Source organism: Haliotis asinina, chromosome 12, assembly GCF_037392515.1.
Source record: "Haliotis asinina isolate JCU_RB_2024 chromosome 12, JCU_Hal_asi_v2, whole genome shotgun sequence".
Taxonomy (NCBI): domain Eukaryota; kingdom Metazoa; phylum Mollusca; class Gastropoda; order Lepetellida; family Haliotidae; genus Haliotis; species Haliotis asinina.
Genome location: NC_090291.1, coordinates 53,496,028 through 53,513,849, shown reverse-complemented (window position 1 = coordinate 53,513,849; position 17,822 = coordinate 53,496,028). Strand labels below are relative to the sequence as shown.

The window sequence follows — 17,822 nt, the reverse complement described above, 5'->3', positions numbered from 1 at the left end:
CAACTGGAACTGAATGTGATATATGTCAGACAGGAGATCAGTACCTGGATACATAACGTCACGCCGTCAATCCATTCTCAGCAATGCATATACAATGTTTATCAAACATTGTCTCACGGACATCTACAAGAGCTAGGTCTGTTGACACGTTCATCTACGATTATTCACCACTCTGCGATGATAAAAACTCTGCCTCCATTGGTCTGTATGGCTTTCTTTGTTACCACTGATCAGTTATTGTGTCACAGAAAGTATCACGCATATTATTTTGATTGGCTGTCCCTTTTCGTGCTTTTCGATTCAGGGGCCTCGGAATCGGCTACAAAACGAAGTAATGGTGGGGGGTGTTCATCAAATGAGAATGAAGACACTATACATTGGATTGACAGGAGTACGGGACAAGGCTATTTTCATACCTTTTCAAATTAAAGATTTAACGCAAAAGGATTTTGAAAAAGAAAAGAAAAAGGTTCGAAATATTTCGAATCGTGAAAAATTATTTCCTAACTGCCTTAGCGCATCGTGACTGCACATATTCTGCTCACGATGACACAAGTGCAATCTGTGTTCTATTACGTTGCAGGGCATTCCGCTCATATTGCACTCCGTGTGACGTGCAGGTGTATGGAGCTCTGCTAACAGCTGCCACTGGGCATATGAGTACTCCCAACACCGCACCTGTTCTGCACAGGGCGAGGCCTACCATGTGTGGCCTAGAGAAAATAAAACTATGTAATATCTGAAATAATCAGGTTTGCTGATTTTCAACAAATGTTGTGTGGTCAACCATCTGCAGAACTGCCAGTGTGGTGATTATTGTAGGATTGCATTTATCAAATAGCAAACTGTTGCTCGCTAATGTTCTCTGTTGAGGTATAGGGTGCACGCTCTGCCGGGGAAAAACGCCGGCGTTTATACAACGGAAAATAGTTAGCGTTATAACGAGAGTGCAAAAATGTTTTTCGTTGAGATATGTCGTTTCGGCCATGCAGGACTCTGAGATGGGGATGATTATACCTACACGAATATACATAAACTGTCTTACCGAAATGCCGGCATGTTTCAGTGGTGTAAATACAAGTACTGAATAAGTTCAGAATTTTCAGTTACACAACTGGTTCTGAGCGTTAAACCAAACTGTGACACATCGGATTTTTGTTCTGTAAGTTCAATTATCAAAACCAGCAAGACCAAAGATATATACTGATGTCTTCAAAACAAAAAGAACTTAAGAATGAATGCTACACAATTTCGATGGGACAGGATGTGGGAGAGAAATATATGAAACCACCTACATTTTAACATCCATATAAACTCAAAACCTTACGGACATAGATCCATCGAACCATTCTCTCCCTTAAGACCTTAAATCTGCTCCAACTCAAGTTTTAAATCTCACCTGAAGACACCCCGTTTTCTTTGCTACTGACTGTCTTGCGTCTAAAAGAATGGCCAGGTGTTATGGGGTCAACCGCGTGACAAATGACCTAGAATATTATTGTCATCATCTCCCCTCTAAATAATAATTATTATTTGGATATTGTAAAAAATATTTATTGATGTGAACACCTGACTTCTCTTGGTGTCACAGCGATCTTTATTTCAAATAGAGATGTGTGAGGAAGGAATACGTTTTAGTTTAATTCACACAGGTTAGGCAGTGACACTTGTTCACCTTTGCCGGTTAAAATTAAGACCGGTGGTACTGAAAATTAAATGATATTCTTACGATTGTCTGACTGCGGTTACCGTACAAAATCATAAGCTATATGAAAAGAGGCGGTAACTATTGTATTCATGGTAATGTTGTTAATGATATGATCTGAGTGATTTAATTCATGTTATATAGTGTGGTAACGTATATCATCGCTGAAACATACATAACGATGTCGTAACTTCAGTATGACTGTCAATGAATGTGTCTGTCCCTTCTTAGAAGTATTGTTTATGGTTTATTTTATGCTTTTACTGTATATTGCTTCTGCGTCTATTGTCCAAGCAGCAGTTGGTTCCTTCGGGTACAGGGGCCCGTTTCACAAAACTCTCGGAAGCCTAAGATCTCGTAACTTTTCTCGTAGCTCTTGTACCTGACATACTGTAACATAGGAGCTGCAAATGCTACGAGAAAAGTTACGAGATCTTAGGCTTACGAGAGTTTTGTGAAACGGGGCCCAGGTCTCTTCTAACAATAGAGAAAAACTGGTGAGTCCCTGGCTGAATCGTCGCTGTGACTGTCGGTCATTGTGCTAAGACGGCATTGGGGGTATTCATGCTTTCAAACACTTGTTGAACTGACCCATTAGAGTTGACTTGAGTTTTACGTCTCATCGGCGTTATTCAGCCATATAGCGAAAAGACTAAGTCTGCATACATAGATATGAGCCATTATTCCGTCGTCTTGTATTGTATATATTATATAAACATTACATTTAGTTAAAGATAGTTTGCTGAAGTAAGATAAACAAATAATGAGAAGGAATAGTGCAGTTTTAAACAGCATTGATATTTTAAACTTGTTAATTCTTTTCACACTCATTTTAACGCACATATACACGTACCACATGCTATCAGTAGAACTTGAACTTGAATATAAACTACCACGTTTGTTCAAAGGTATGTGTATAAAGAGGTTACTTAAAATTTCAATTCTGTTGTCACACAGTGCTGTGTCGATTTAATTCATCATTTCATGAAGGTTTCGTATTAATTAGAATTCGATTTCTTTAAAGCACAAACTGAAATTATTAACTGGTAGTACAAAAAACTGAAATACTACATTTCTTCAAACAATAGACTTTATCGATTGTGGACAAGACAATGAAAGCAACTTTCATACTTTACCGCGTGATGAAATAATGAAAAGTAAGTCACACACTTTGTGTACACAGTGTTTGGTGGTGAGTATGTAACATTACCGATATTGCTGGTGTAGTATTATCAAAATTGATATCGGTTTCGATTCCGTACAAGAAGAAATTTGTATTCCCATTTCGAATTCTCTCGGTGTCATTTCGCTGATGTGATGTTTAAAATATACTCACGTTCACTCATTAAGTAATTCTCTCCGACCGTGTGAGCAACATTCGTGCCCATTCAGCAACACTAACACAGTATAAAGACACCCCACAATGCCACTTTAGGTTTATTCTCAGTTTACACAAGTTTGACAGCTAGGTTTACATAAAAGCATCGGAAACTAAACTCTCACATTAATAATTGCTCCGTGTGTTCTGAGAAGTGTGTTTTTCCAAGAGAGCGGTGCTAAATCACCCATGCTTTCTGTAGTCACATCGCAGTTAATCTCTGAGCAGTTTGATTTATCACAGCCTGAACCCAGTCGTGTCATCCCGAGTAATTATATATTACAGTAGCAGTAATTACAAGGTGGGATCTGATGGCCGGTTTAACAAGGTCTTTGACCAACCGACCTGCATTCACATGTAAACAATACTAATGTGTGAGTATTGCATAGAAAGATGTACCTAGCCCATTGTCCTCAATGTCGTCCTTAAGGTTTTAATGGGTTTATTGAGTGATGTTGATTTTAGACTTTTCTCTAATTTGAATGTTTGGCTAATATTCTGATTATATTTTCATAACACAGATTAGATGTATTGTGTTGTAAGTATACATGGACATTTTTTGTGGTATAATTTTGGTTGATAATAAGTTGTACATTAAACAAATGGATTAGATGCATCGTGTATATCACGTTTAAAGTTCATAAAAAATACAAAAGCACATCAAAGAGAATTAACTGATTCATGCAAATTATTTCAGTCACCTGTGAAACATATTTATGGGCCGGGCAACAGTATGTTGATTTTAACAGCAAAGACGGGTAATTTAAAATATTTGGAACTTTGAAATTAATTACACTTGTACTCATAAATCGTAGAAAAGTTGGATTTTGTTTAAAAGATAAAATCCAATTGGTAATTACGCATACCAAGAGGGCGTGATAGCGAAATATTTTAAACTGAACTTATTTTATCGCTGTAAATAAAACATTAATAGTCACGTTGCTTTATAACACGATGCATTTGCTTCCTTCATTCTGTATTTTTACAGAACATATCACACTGCAGTTTTGATCACAGAGGAATAAGGTAGTTCTGTGCCAGTATCTAGTGCACAGTGAAGGTTATTGAGAGGATATGTGGACAAAGGCTTCACAGAGAACATTAAATCCATACGTGCAGCAGGTTAACTCCTTGCCTTGCTGCAGACATGGTAAATGATTTAAAAAATAACTGGTCCAAATTTATCGTTTAAAGTAATTATTACAATTCATAGTCCAGGGTACCATCTACATATACATGTACCTGACTTTGAACATCGACTTATTTGATATTATTTAAAATGAGTTTAAAATTATACCTCCGGTGCCAGCTATAACTTTCGCATGTGTTATGATGGAAATTGTTCAACCCCAATGAGGAAATTGTATTGATACCGTCATACTTGGGGTTAAATTTAATTCTGAATTTCGGGAGGAGGTGTCTAACATTTGAGGAAGTATCCTGATTGTGCATTTTCTGGAAAAGTGACACGTGTCTTTTTCAAATAGCCACTGTCAGTGCCTTGTTGTAACTTCTTTCTTCTTTTATTGGAAATACCTTAGTTTTCCTCGCTACCTTTGTTGCTATTAATGATGATACAAAAAATACGATATGTACGTTCTTTCAAGCACCAGTAGGTGTGATCTGATTTCCATGTTTGCGAAGACTTTGTTATCACTGATTTCGGTTTCATTGCAATTTTGCTGTGTTTTGTTAGATAAACGAGATTGATTGATTACCTGTTGACAACTGTTGTTGTTCAACTGTTGACGTGCTATATGTTACAATGTATTAAACAATACTTGTAACAACAAGAACGCACTGTTCAGTATTCTTACCAGTATTGGTAGCGAAGAATTTATGAGGTTTAGGATCGTATTACAACTTTTATTGTATTTACAGTGACATTAAAACATTCTGCAATAGCTCTACAGGACAGTATATTCTATCACATGCCTGTAATCTTGACAATTATATTGTTTGTAACACATTTCCTGCATAATCCGGCGGGTTTGTTTGTTTTTGTTTTAAAAAAAACATATTTTTTTTTATATGAACGGGCGCTAAAACCAATGCGGTTACTTAGTACTGGTGCCAATTCCCCACTGAGGAGTTTCCACTCTTCCAACTCTGTTTCTAGTCTTGACACTTACGTTTCGCAAACCTAATTTCTGTAAATAGTTATGAATCAGGGGAACCTATGAATATTTCAACTTCTAAAGATAGACTAACTTTAGTGTTTTACCCCCTCCCTCGTGTATCGTCCTGTACTCCACTTAGCGGCAACTCCAGATTTTGGGTTTAAACCCATCTCCGCGAAGTCTCTCTCCCATATAATTCTCTGACACCCCATCCTCCCCCACCCCCGGTGTTTTTATCGTTACGATGACAAATGTATTTCGGGAGTTTTCTAGTGACAACCTGCCTCTCGTCCCCCTTCGGTGTGGGAGTTCCACGTGTTCTTGGTATCAGCTCAGGGGACGGATTGTAACCAGATGTTGGGGGACACTTGTAGATGGAGGGAAGCACCCCCAGCTGTCTACTCGTATATACAAACATTATCAAATTTGTTATCGTATCGAAAATACAAGCGCCAAACATCGCGTGACATGAATAGCAGCCACAACACACTTGTCGGGAATATACGGAAATGTTAGAAATCTCGATCGTTTAATAAATTTATTTTAGTGTAATATCAGTGGAATACCAAGCACGAAAGAAAGGTGTATATGCACTTTCACCAACTCGAAACTCTTAATCTTTTCACAAGAAACTTACAGAATATCGAATGCGCTTTTAATAGCAATTTCAAATTAATTGTTTTGATAATTACAGCTTATTTTCTCTTTCGAAACATTCATAAGCCCAAGTTATTTTGAATAAAATATTCTACGAGTTCTTTTTGGTGAAAACTGAAAATATTTCATATTTTATATCTGTACAAAGGTGTGAAAAACGAGATAATGTTTCCGATACAGTGTATTTAATTTGGTTCAAAAGCGTCCTTAAACCAGGGATAATCTGCAACAACCTGTTAGAGTCTTCCTGCTTCAACGACTTCGTTTAAATATAAATCCATATTTTGAGGTAAGTAAATGTGTATATATGTCATCGCGCAATGATAAGATAGGTATGTTATTGTTTCCAAAATATTGCATTCTGATTCATGTGTTTTTCAGTATCTTATCAAGGAACATGTCGCTATTAACTAGTCACATTATGTTTACTTCTTGGTGGAAACTCCCAGATGTACGCGTTTGGTTGTGTTTACCTGACAATATCTTACACTTATCTGTATCTGGTTCAATGGTTTGACTTAATACCCGTGTCGTACTATTTCGATTGATACTATTACAGCTTATACTCGCTTTTGATCTAGAGAAACAGTCGAAAAACTAATTTATTAGATATATCTTATTTAGAAAATGTTGTTGGGTCATTTTGCCTATATTACATTTCGGAGTGGTGAAGGGATTTCAAATTACAAATTTAATATAATGATATTTACGGGTTATTTTTAAGTGTTTGCTTATCAGTAATGAAAACTGTTAAATGACATCGCAACATGATGTTTGCACAACACTTTTAAAGAAATTAGCAATACATTGTATTTGAGCGATTAAAGGATTCTGTTTAACAACACCACAGACAGTGGGGTTCAGTCTTGCAGAGCAGGCTTAGCACTGATGTTCATCTGTTTTATAACTACACTTAGTTTGTTCTTCAATTTAATTCTTCGCCGACAGAAGGTGTTTTATCAGGCAATGATAGTGTGAATCCAATTAAACTCCAGATTGTTTGCGAGACTCCGTGTCTAGGGATGCAGTTGGGAGTTCGTGAGACACACGCAGCTGAAGAGTTCAACCTCACGGGCACACTTCTGTTATAAATCGAGTAAAAACTACGTGTTTGCACTCACAAATATTAAAGAGACATTTATAACTAAATGAATGCCAGTAACTGTTCCGAAACAAAACGACCACGTTAAAAACAGCAAAAACACATTTACTGTTAATGTATGTGTATTTTATACAAATATATTTGTTAAATCAACTTTCGAAAAGTGTGATTTCCCACAAGAAAATATAATACCATTTCGATGATACAGGTAACAATTAACGGTCACTCGATTCACAAAAGCGTACGTGTGCTTTGAAGTCTCAGTATTAATATTAAGTTATTCACCAAACTGATCGAATAAATACAAAAGTTAATTTTGTTTTCAACTATTTTTAATATGCCATATGTAAGGAATGAACATTATTAACCAATATACATCAAGTAGACAACCATCTGGTGGTCCCTACATCTAAGTGTCCTAAACCATGTCCATAACAAGATACATAAACAATTAAATATAGAGAATAGATACCTTCTCCAGAACTGAAACCTGGCCTCTAGACGGTGGAAATCGTGGACATTTATAACAGATATGGTTCTTGCGGCGTCCAACGAAAAGTCACAAAGTTTATGTCTTTTGGAAATAAGCTTCCAGGAAGGTCGTTCATAAAACAGTTTCATTGTCATCACAAAACAACATTTATCGGTGAATTTTCCTCGTCATGTTGAGGGTTAAGGCACAAAATACAGTCTAGCCGTAACACAAGACACGGTAGCGTCCATCACTGTAGCACTGATGATTGGAGGGAGGAGGGCGTGGCACTCCAGGACATAGGGGTTGTTGTGTACGGGAAAGAAATGTTCACCGGACTGTGCCGTGTTTGACCCAGGGCTGACAAACCTGTCACCCCTAGAGGAAGAGGGAACGACCCCAAGGACCCTCGCCCGTGGGTGGGGATGTGTGTTAGGGCCGAGGCACTTGGAAAACTGTTAAAAAACGACCTTGATAGTCCGTAGGTGTTGTCGTAAAGTTGCGGAAACAGAGACATCGGCAGAGACGACGTCGTGTTGGCTTTTAGATCAATTATTTTCGGCGGTGGGCTTGGAATCTTGTCAAATACATCGGGTTTTTTGGCATCCTTTTCAAAACTATTGTCACAGTGCTCTGTCTTTTTACATACAGAGTTTAAGTCTTTGGGGTGACACTGGGGAGGACTGTCATTACCCATGATACTGTCTATTGTAAAACTAGCACGTTTTCTGTTAGCTGTTGGCTGAGGGGTGGACGCGAGGGGTGGAGAGTTGAGAAGCTGGTTATCCCGGGGGGTGGGGGGAGAGTGAAACGCGTCTCTGGAGAAATCCCCACTGGAGTCGGGATGAAGCCGGGATGGTATCTTAGCAGGATCAGAAGCCATATCTCCGGAGAGATTGTTGGAATCGTCCATATTGTCACTATCTTGCACGTCACTCTCGTCAAATGACAGCGGTTCTATTGATTGACAGTGGTCAATTTCACTTGAATTTCCAGAATCAATACTTTCTGATTTCTCACTTGAACAATCTTCGACTTTGTTGGGCGCCTTTACCCTCCTCTTTCTCCGACGATAGTTTCCGTTTTCAAACATCTCCTCACAGTTTGGATCCAGGCTCCAGTAATTTCCTTTCCCTGGTTTCCCCTTTTCCCTCGGAACCTTCACGAAGCAGTCGTTGAGGCTGAGGTTGTGCCGGATGGAGTTCTGCCAACCTTGTTTATTGTCGTGGTAATAAGGAAAGCGTTCCATGATGAATTGATAGATTCCATTCAGTGTGATTTTCCTGTCTGGTGCACTCTTGATGGCCATGGCGATCAGGGCGATGTAGGAGTACGGGGGTTTCTGAGGCTGTTCACGACGTTGAAGATCTTCAATCATGCGAAGAGCGTATGCACGGTTGATATCCAGGGTGGGGTTGTAATACAAACTGTACGGGTAGGGAGTTGATGTGTACGGATTATAAAATCCAGGCATCGGACCTCCACCCCCAATGGGCACCAAACTGTCTCTAGAACCCATCTTCAAAATTAATAGATTGAAAAAACTTCACAAATTGAACTTTAGGTTTCAAAAGTTAAAGTCCAAGAACACAATCACGTATAACATCCAGACTCTGGTCTTGCCAGGTGATGATAAGCTCTCATCCAAGTGATCAGCCGGAGATGTGATGAAGATTGAGCAATGTTACAGTTACGAAACGCTCAGTATGAGACCTGGGTGAGCAATGATCCGTCTCTCTACCTTCCCCCTTCTTAAAGCACAGAGCCCGCCCCTGTCCGTCCGGCCGGCAATTGTTGTATGTTATTGTTTTTGTATAGGCATTTGACTTGCTGATAGCCAAATAAATGGAACAGCGAGCAAGCGGTGTTAAAGTTTCTTTTGTCCCGCGGTGCGGCAAATGCCAGTTACACTTACGTTTCCAAGCACTTAACATCCCTCGGCCAATCAGAGAGCGCCATTCCCAGTGAAATGTTTATAAAACATTACTAACAATTATTTTGCCCACCCAAGATGCGGGGCTCGTGTTTATTTGGAAATTTCCAAACGAGAAATTGACCACCCATAACACAAACAGCGATTAGATGAGCTTTTTATAACCTGTTTCGCGTGGTTCTCCGTTTAATTAACCATCCGGTGATCATATCGAAAACTATCATACAAGTATTTAGGGAGTATTTTGACAGCGCCGGTGGGATGAATGGTGTGGGTAGTCGACTAGGGTTGTGTATACTCTAGATAAAGCTGGCCGACCCACAGTCAGGCTTCCCGTACCCTCGCGTCTGTAGTCTCTGTCTCTGAATGTCAGCTCGCTAGGGAGGGGAGCCGGGAGGGTGAAACACGCAACAAGAAGCCATTCCGACTTTTACTGGGAATTGTTCTTCTTACTCATCGCGTGATGTTGAGCAGAATCTTGATCAGAATCTGGAGAAAGACACTGGTTTCTTTATTTTCAGCAAATGTCACTTTTTACACTATCTTACACCGTTTACATGTTCACATGTAGCCTAGCAATGCGGTGTTTGTGTGTTGGATAACGCCATGGTCGATGTTTAAAATCAATGTCATTTGTTCAATAATAAATGTCCGTACAACTTGGCATTGACCATACGCCTGAGTCATATGTTCATGGTTTGACTAGTCCGAGTTAATGGGAAGAAATTGTAATGCAATGTACAGCCCTCCTTTTCCCCACTTGAGGGTAAAGTGGCGAGCGCTGTCTCACACTTGAAGAGGGCGTGCAAAGCTCTGTATTACAAAACATAGCAGTGGGCAATTTCCTTCTTTCTCCCATTCATAGAGCGGACTGTGTGGGATGACAATCGCCTTCCGCTGTACTCCCTGTTCCCATCTCTCTGTGTCTGCACACACACACACACACACACGCAAACAGAGAGAGACACATATATCAAGTACAACGTACATATGATTTGCATTACGACTACACACATTTTATAACGAACTCATAAGTACATTAATTGTAGCAATGATTAACTATAGCAAAGAACACGTTTGTGATCGCATATGGCTGATGTTTTGATGTTTAAACGATATGAGCATTGCAGAATGACTTTTCGTTAAGAGTATGACTACATATATCTCTTGTTTTACATTATTTTACATTACTCATTTAAACTATATAACTCAATAGAATGAAATTCGAGTGTAAGCGTAACTTTGGTTATTTTGAAACTGATTCTCCGTTTCACTGCTGAAATCATACCATCAAAATGTATATTTCTTGTGGGCTTTAAAATTATATCTTTGGCAATTTGATTAATCAATAGACCATTATTTGAGTTTGGAACTCCTTGCTCGTCACGGCATTGAGTAATTTAACTTTACTCCGGGAGCAAGTACAGGCGACAGAGTATTGGGGTCTCAGCTGTGTCAACACTCGGAGTATTGCTTCAAGGAAATCAGTTTCATCAGCACTGTCAAACTTATCATTGATGCTATAACAACACCGTATCAACGGGGCTTTCAGTCTAAACCCATAATTATGAAAGTTTAAGGGAAGTACAGAAAATGATTGGATAAGTAAACAGGACAACATCATATGCTGTCTCGTGAAGGGTGACATGAGAAAATGAACAACATTTAATGAAAATAGCTGGAAGTTGAAAACGCCTATATTTTGTTGTACCCCCTAAGTTTGAGGCCCTCCACCCCCGCAGGTTCCCGTCGTGGGAGACATGAGGAAGAGAGGAGTGATCTGTTGGGAGAGGAGGTTATGTTTGTTGTTGTATCTGTGTGGGGTGGGCGATGTGTACCGGAACATTATCACAACATACGACTACCTCACCCTACATTGTAGATACATATAACAGATCGTTTGAGGTGTCGTTCATTCATTCATTCATTCATTCATTCATTCATTCATTCATTCATTCATTCATTCATTCATTCATTCATTCATTCATTCATTCATTCATTCAACGAGGTCATGCACATATCATGGGATCAGTCGGTGCCACATATCATGGGATCAGTCAGTGCCACATGTCATGGGATCAGTCAGTGCCACATGTCATGGGATCAGTCAGTGCCACATGTCATGGGATCCTACAGTCGTGATATCAAGGGACCCAAAAGTGTATTGCGTGAATCCTACAGTTGTGTATGTCGTACAATCCTACACACGTGCACGTCATGGAATCCTACAGTCGTGCATGTCGCGGGATCCTACAGTAGTGCATGTCGTGAGACGATACAGCCGGGCATGTGGTGGATGCTACAGTCGTGCATGTCTTGGGATCCTACAACCGTGCATGCAATGGTATGGTTCAGTGCCGGATTCCTAGAAGAGCCTCACTTGGAGTGGTGTCGGACGGGCGAAATGTCATAGGTGAACGTGATATGCAAACGGCGTTTTGTTTATTTGTTATATTGTGGTAGAAGTACAAATGTTTATGTTATTGGGGGTCTGATGACGAAATGAAGGCGATGTTGCGATAACCATAGCCGACTACACATATCGCGGAGACACCAGGCCGGTGGGTGGTATAAAAAATGAGGAATGGAAAAACCTGGGAGGTCACACGGAGTGTTTGGAATATTATATTTAGAAAAAATAAATTTTTGCCAAATGCGAATGTGATTTGGATGGACTGGATCACCGCCCTGTACTCCAGAGTTGGGTCAGTCTGGCGGACGACAGTTGAACGTGGCAAGGTCAGTCTACCTTCTACACAACCAATATCAGACGTTTTACAAGATCGAGATAAAATTTGAAAAAAAAACCAGAAAGTGAACCGTGAGGGTAGCTTGTACTAGAAAATTGTGCTGGAGAGTTCATAAACATGTTCTCTTGATATTAAACAAACAGACAAGGTAATTTGTGTCAACAGCAAACTGTTTGCGGACAAGGTAATAGAATCCTGACCCGAAACATAGTTTATTTATGAAATATAGCTTTTATTGGATTTGAAATACGTCCACGTGTGGAGTCTTAATCTCGAGAAAACGAGGGTTGTGAAAAAGTAAACTTGTTATTTTAAAGAAATGGAATAGTTCAGTAGGCATTTGAAATAAAAACAAGATTCTAGGATTTGTCCACACGTAGAAGCCAACTGAGCTAGATGCTTTACGTGTTAAAAATAGTGAATCAAATTCTTTATCTTCCACAACATGAAGGAGTAGAAGTGATGTGATAAGGGGCGTGTCTGTTATTTTTTTAATAAATGTTTTCGAACGATTAAACTGTTTTAGTTTGTTTATAAACAAATTTCAGTATCATAAACACATATTTCAGCATGTGCATTGAGACAATTTGTGTATCTACTCTCAATAGGAATGTCTACATTTGTAGACATAATGTTTATTTAATATGAAGATATTCAAAAAGTCCTTTATTAATGCAAGACAGGGGAAAAATATTGAAAGATGAAAATCTAACACTGGTGGAAAAACAAGCGGCTTCTTTGATTTTTTTGGAGTGTGATGGTAAGCAAACAACTTATTTCACACTGATGACGTTTGAAGAGAAATAAGTGATACTTGAGAAACGATGACAATTATAGGCTCAACTGGTCAAACTTTCTCAAGCTGACCGCGAATGTTTGGCCGTCTATGTCGACACTCGACAACAATGGACCGGCATCCGATAAACGTTTCCCGACATCGTGAGAGAATCAAACAACGATGCAGGTACGCCATGCGCCTGTAGTTGATACGACCATATAATGATACCGTCACGGATTAACCCAATAATCGTTAAGGAAAACCCACAAAGTAATTAGAAGACAAGAGGATAAGCAAGAAACAATTTTATGTTCATTTCGCATCACACCTACAACAATGACCAAGGGTCAACGATTGAAGACCTCAGCTCTGACCACAGCTCTGAAGACGCCCTTTCTCTGGTTCCCAAGGCGCGACAACGGGACTGTTTGCCAATTTGTCCCCAGGTAAACATCAAACGCACCGCCGCTTTTTCAGGTGTGAAATTCAGCGTTCAAAAGGTTAACGAGATAAATTTTGTGCAAATGCTGTTAACTTCGTTGTGTTTTCACGGCATTTAACCACATTTTACTTGTATACATTTGAATTCAATGTAGAGTCGTCCCGCCCAGTCAATCAGGTCTATGTTAGACCAACAACTCACTCAGCGTTCATACCAATGACCTTTGTCTCTAAATATGACCGATATGAAGGTTTATTTTTGTAATCAATTAATATTTAATTCAGATAACAAAATCGGAAAATGTTTAATATATTATTAATCCTAAATTATGCTTAAATGCTTTGTGCAAAGGCTGCAAAAATACCCTTCAGAAACCTACAATACGGCCATTTCAATGAGAAGTATGGCAGGTTTTGAAGATATGCTAATTACCATTGTAGAAACAGCTTCTGTATTAAACGACTCCTATAATGAGCCCTTTGCGGGGGGTGGGGGTGGGGGCGGAGGTTTGGGAATAATTTTAAAAAGTGCCATAAAAAGCATAATTAATGGATTCAACCACATTTGTATTGTCATAAATCATACAAAATGATATAGAGAACGTACATACAATTTGATAAATACAATGTGCCTTATATGCATGTGAATATAATGTAGATCTGTAACTAAAACAGGGATAATGCAGTTTTCTTTAAACAAGGGGGATGCATTTACAAATATGGGGATTGTTGCAAAAATTACTAAGGAGAATACCTTTTCTTACATCATCTGCAGGTATGCGTGATAAGATAATATGAAATTCGTCACACATAGCATGGTTGTTACAAATCGCACATGGTCTATTTTCTGTAATTATATTACACCATCTGCCGGTTTCAGTCTGTAATCTGTGATTGCATGTTGGCAGTTTTGTTAACCAAGCGCGTTGTTTCAATGGAAGACTGATGACTAAATACATGTATAAGTTGGGAGTATTCTTACATAAGGAGTAATATTTACCTTTTGATGGATTTTGAAGGTCAGCATTCCATGATTGCTTAAACTGATCTATTAGTGTGTATTTAACAGAGTTTTTCAGTCAGGGTGCGGAGGGAAAACTTTGGGACTGGCATATATATATATATATATATATATATATATATATATATATATATATATATATATATATATATATATATATATATATATATATATATATATATATATAAGATAACCCAACATGTTGAGGTGTACTGTTCACTACACGGCACTGGCTGTTTAACACATCTACACAATCTATCACCTTCATGATGGCACGCACCATCATACAGTAATAATTATAACTGACATCACATTGATAGGTGAACTTATGTGTCATTTATAACAGGAGTATTTGGATCATTATCAGTTATTGGTATTGTATGAGAATCCAGATAGGAAAGGTCAAACAACCAAAATGTTTGGTTTCTCATCCATTGAGTTTGTCCTCATTAGACTTTTCAATTTAAAACAGGTCACTCAGAGAACTTAACCAGAATGTTGAGCATAAAGTGGTCTCCATATATTTAGTGTGATTGTATTATCTTATTTCCATATACCTTATGGAGCATATATAATATACATATAATTTGTGATGCTATGACATAAGTCAATTGCATAGTTTACAAGACGTGGCACAACAAACAATAAGGTGTGTGTGAATAGGAAACTATGTGAATGAAATAAAAGAACTCGAGAAAACTGTAAGAAATATTTTGCATCAATCTACTTATTCCTCAAAGAAGTAACTTAGCTTTGATAGTGTTATATCCGACCCTATTTTCTCAACGCTGAGGAAAATTCATTTTTCGGTAGGTCATCCTGGTATGTCGTATTCCTGTTTTTGCGTGGGCATGTGTTTATGTCTTTAAAATATATGGCGAGCCATGTCTTCCTGTACATGCCTTCAATTAATTTGAAAAGACTTCACGACAATACGTGTCATTCATGTGAAATAAATACAGGCATTATATAGCGTTACTCGTGGTTCTAGAGACTCTGACATATTCACGTACATACCAAGGACGTGGCCAGAACACGCGATCTCAAATGTAAAACCCTGTCTCATTGAAGTGAATTTCATGTTATCTCTGCTTTGCCATGTATAAAATAAGAGAAAGAATGATTTAAAATTTCGTCTTGCGTTGGTTTCCGGCCATTCTGTAAATGTTCCATGCACCTATTCGTTTGGCAAATTTGGATGTCATTGATGTAAACTAATATCTATATTAGCTATATCTAATCATTATATCCAATCATAGCTCTGGATGAAGTTTTTTTAAAGAAAAAGAATATTGGTGAGTATAAAACGGGATGGGAAAGACACGCCGCCTGAGAGCAAACTTTCACAAGCTCTCCTAGTAAAGTGAATTTGAAATTGTGCTGAACATAGGAACGGACACAAATTATGTTTTTGAGTTGTCAGGTTAAAAAAATTCACATAAAGATGCGAGGGATTCAACGTGCATTTTATTGTCATAGACGAAAAATATCAAATTACAAGTTCGTGAAATATGACACAAATTATTGCTACATATGTTTTTGAAAAAAATTGAAGGTGCCTCTGATGTGTTGACAGGTAATCATACAATGCCAATAAAATCGGTAGTCATTTCCACGTCATGGGTGAATTTAATTCCAAGAATAATTCTATGACTTATTAATTAATAAGACTGGGCATTGTCGAAAATTCAGCATATAATATTAATGAATGTATCACTTATTTAAAAAAAACCTTCGGAAATATTTCCGCATTATCAACAGGGTTCTAAGCTATAGATTAAGGCTGTTATTTTCAGCAATAACCGGATGCAACGAAGTCAAACGTTTATTCCAAAACACCTCTTTGAGACCAACAAACACCTTTGTCTGTATTATTTTAGAAATTTTCTTCCCTAAACGATATGGCGACAGAGCATTAATCGTTGTCTGCGAACTAATTGCCAGTGGTACGTTCTTGCAATCAGATAGGCTTTACAATAGATTAACAAGCGGTTAAAACACAGCATACTTAAATTACTTATCACACTATTTAATCCCTTGAACGCCGAGATTGTCACTCGAGGTGAAGATGGAATTCCTTTAAAGCTGATCCGGTTATGAATATAGCGCATCGTACATGTGAAAACAACATATAGTAAAATAAACAAAACTGCCATATGTTTTGGCTGTTCACTGTCCATAGACTGTCTGTGTATGTATCAAGACCTACATGTTTACCTATGTCTGAATACCAGCCCTCCTTCAGCCGTTTCCAACACTATCCACTTTGTTGCCAAAACTAACAGTACACAGATCAAATGTATATTTATTGATGCGGTTTATATGATATATGTTTTTTTCATAACAAGATAATTTATGAAAGGAAAAGCGAACAGATACTATTAACATACATTCGTGACTTTGATGCTTATGCAAACAGGCTATATCTTAACATCAATGTTTACTAAATGCATTTCAGCTCGTAAAAATTACTATATGTGTGTAATCATGTAGATGTTTGCAGACAGTGTTCTTGTTCATGAGAACACTTCAGCTCGATCATGGTTGCTATAATTCCACTAGATCCCAAATCTACCAAACACTCTCGCAACGAATCTCAATCTTTTATTTCCAAATATTTAGCGACTAAAACAAAAATGTTTAACCTCTGTTGTCCCACAAAGACCAGGAGACAGAATGCTGATAGTTCCTCTGTGAACTAATTGACAATGGTATGTAAGCAGTGAATGTAATCAAGCAGGCGAAGTAAATAGGTTGCCAAGTCGTGAAAACACACAATAATTATCACACCTATTAACCCTTGATCGTTGCGAGTGAAGTGATGGTGAAGGAGGTGTCTTTCCTTGGCAATGGATCACTTCTTTAGATTCAGATTCTTTTTCCTACATTAATTGTGACACAGCTATTGAAAATAATAATGTATTTCTACACTGGTTTGGAACGAGCACTAGCTTTGCATGTTATTTAGGGTGTAGCAAAAATAAATCAAAGAAGTGAAACAAAAAAACGATTCTTCTTGACATGTAAACATGAAAATGCTAATTCAATGTGTATGGAATGATTCTGTGAGCGATTGATGTAGGTGATATCAAATTCATGGACATATATCACTGAAACAATAACTACGAGGAAAGATAACATATGGATGAATAACCTGTTTATTACAATGAAAGCGACATTTCGGTGTATGTTCATCCATAATCATTATCCTTCATTACGGCCCAAATTCTAAATACCTCTGAAAGAAAGTAATTAAGATCTTTGTGTCACAAGAGACCTCGTCCAACATCAATCTTGAATATCGAGCGCTTAAATGTGTAAGACACCTTCTTGCACTTTCTGAAAAAGTGTTGCAATTTTCGCATAATTCAAGTTAAGCTTTATCCCGCCAGGTCTATCTCAGTAGTACATCAGTCGGTCATCACCCAAACAGACCTAAACATTTTCTTCCAAATTTTCAACAAA

The 17,822-nt window shown here is 38.0% G+C and overlaps 1 protein-coding gene across 1 annotated transcript; it reads right to left on the bottom strand.

The window, feature by feature from the left end:
• Positions 1-7,307: 7,307 nt before the first annotated feature.
• LOC137258788 (forkhead box protein L1-like) lies at positions 7,308-8,953 on the bottom strand. Its single transcript, XM_067796482.1, has one exon. It carries the CDS (start codon positions 8,951-8,953, stop codon positions 7,685-7,687), a length of 1,269 nt encoding a protein of 422 aa, XP_067652583.1. The 3' UTR covers positions 7,308-7,684.
• Between the last annotated feature and the right edge of the window lie 8,869 nt (positions 8,954-17,822).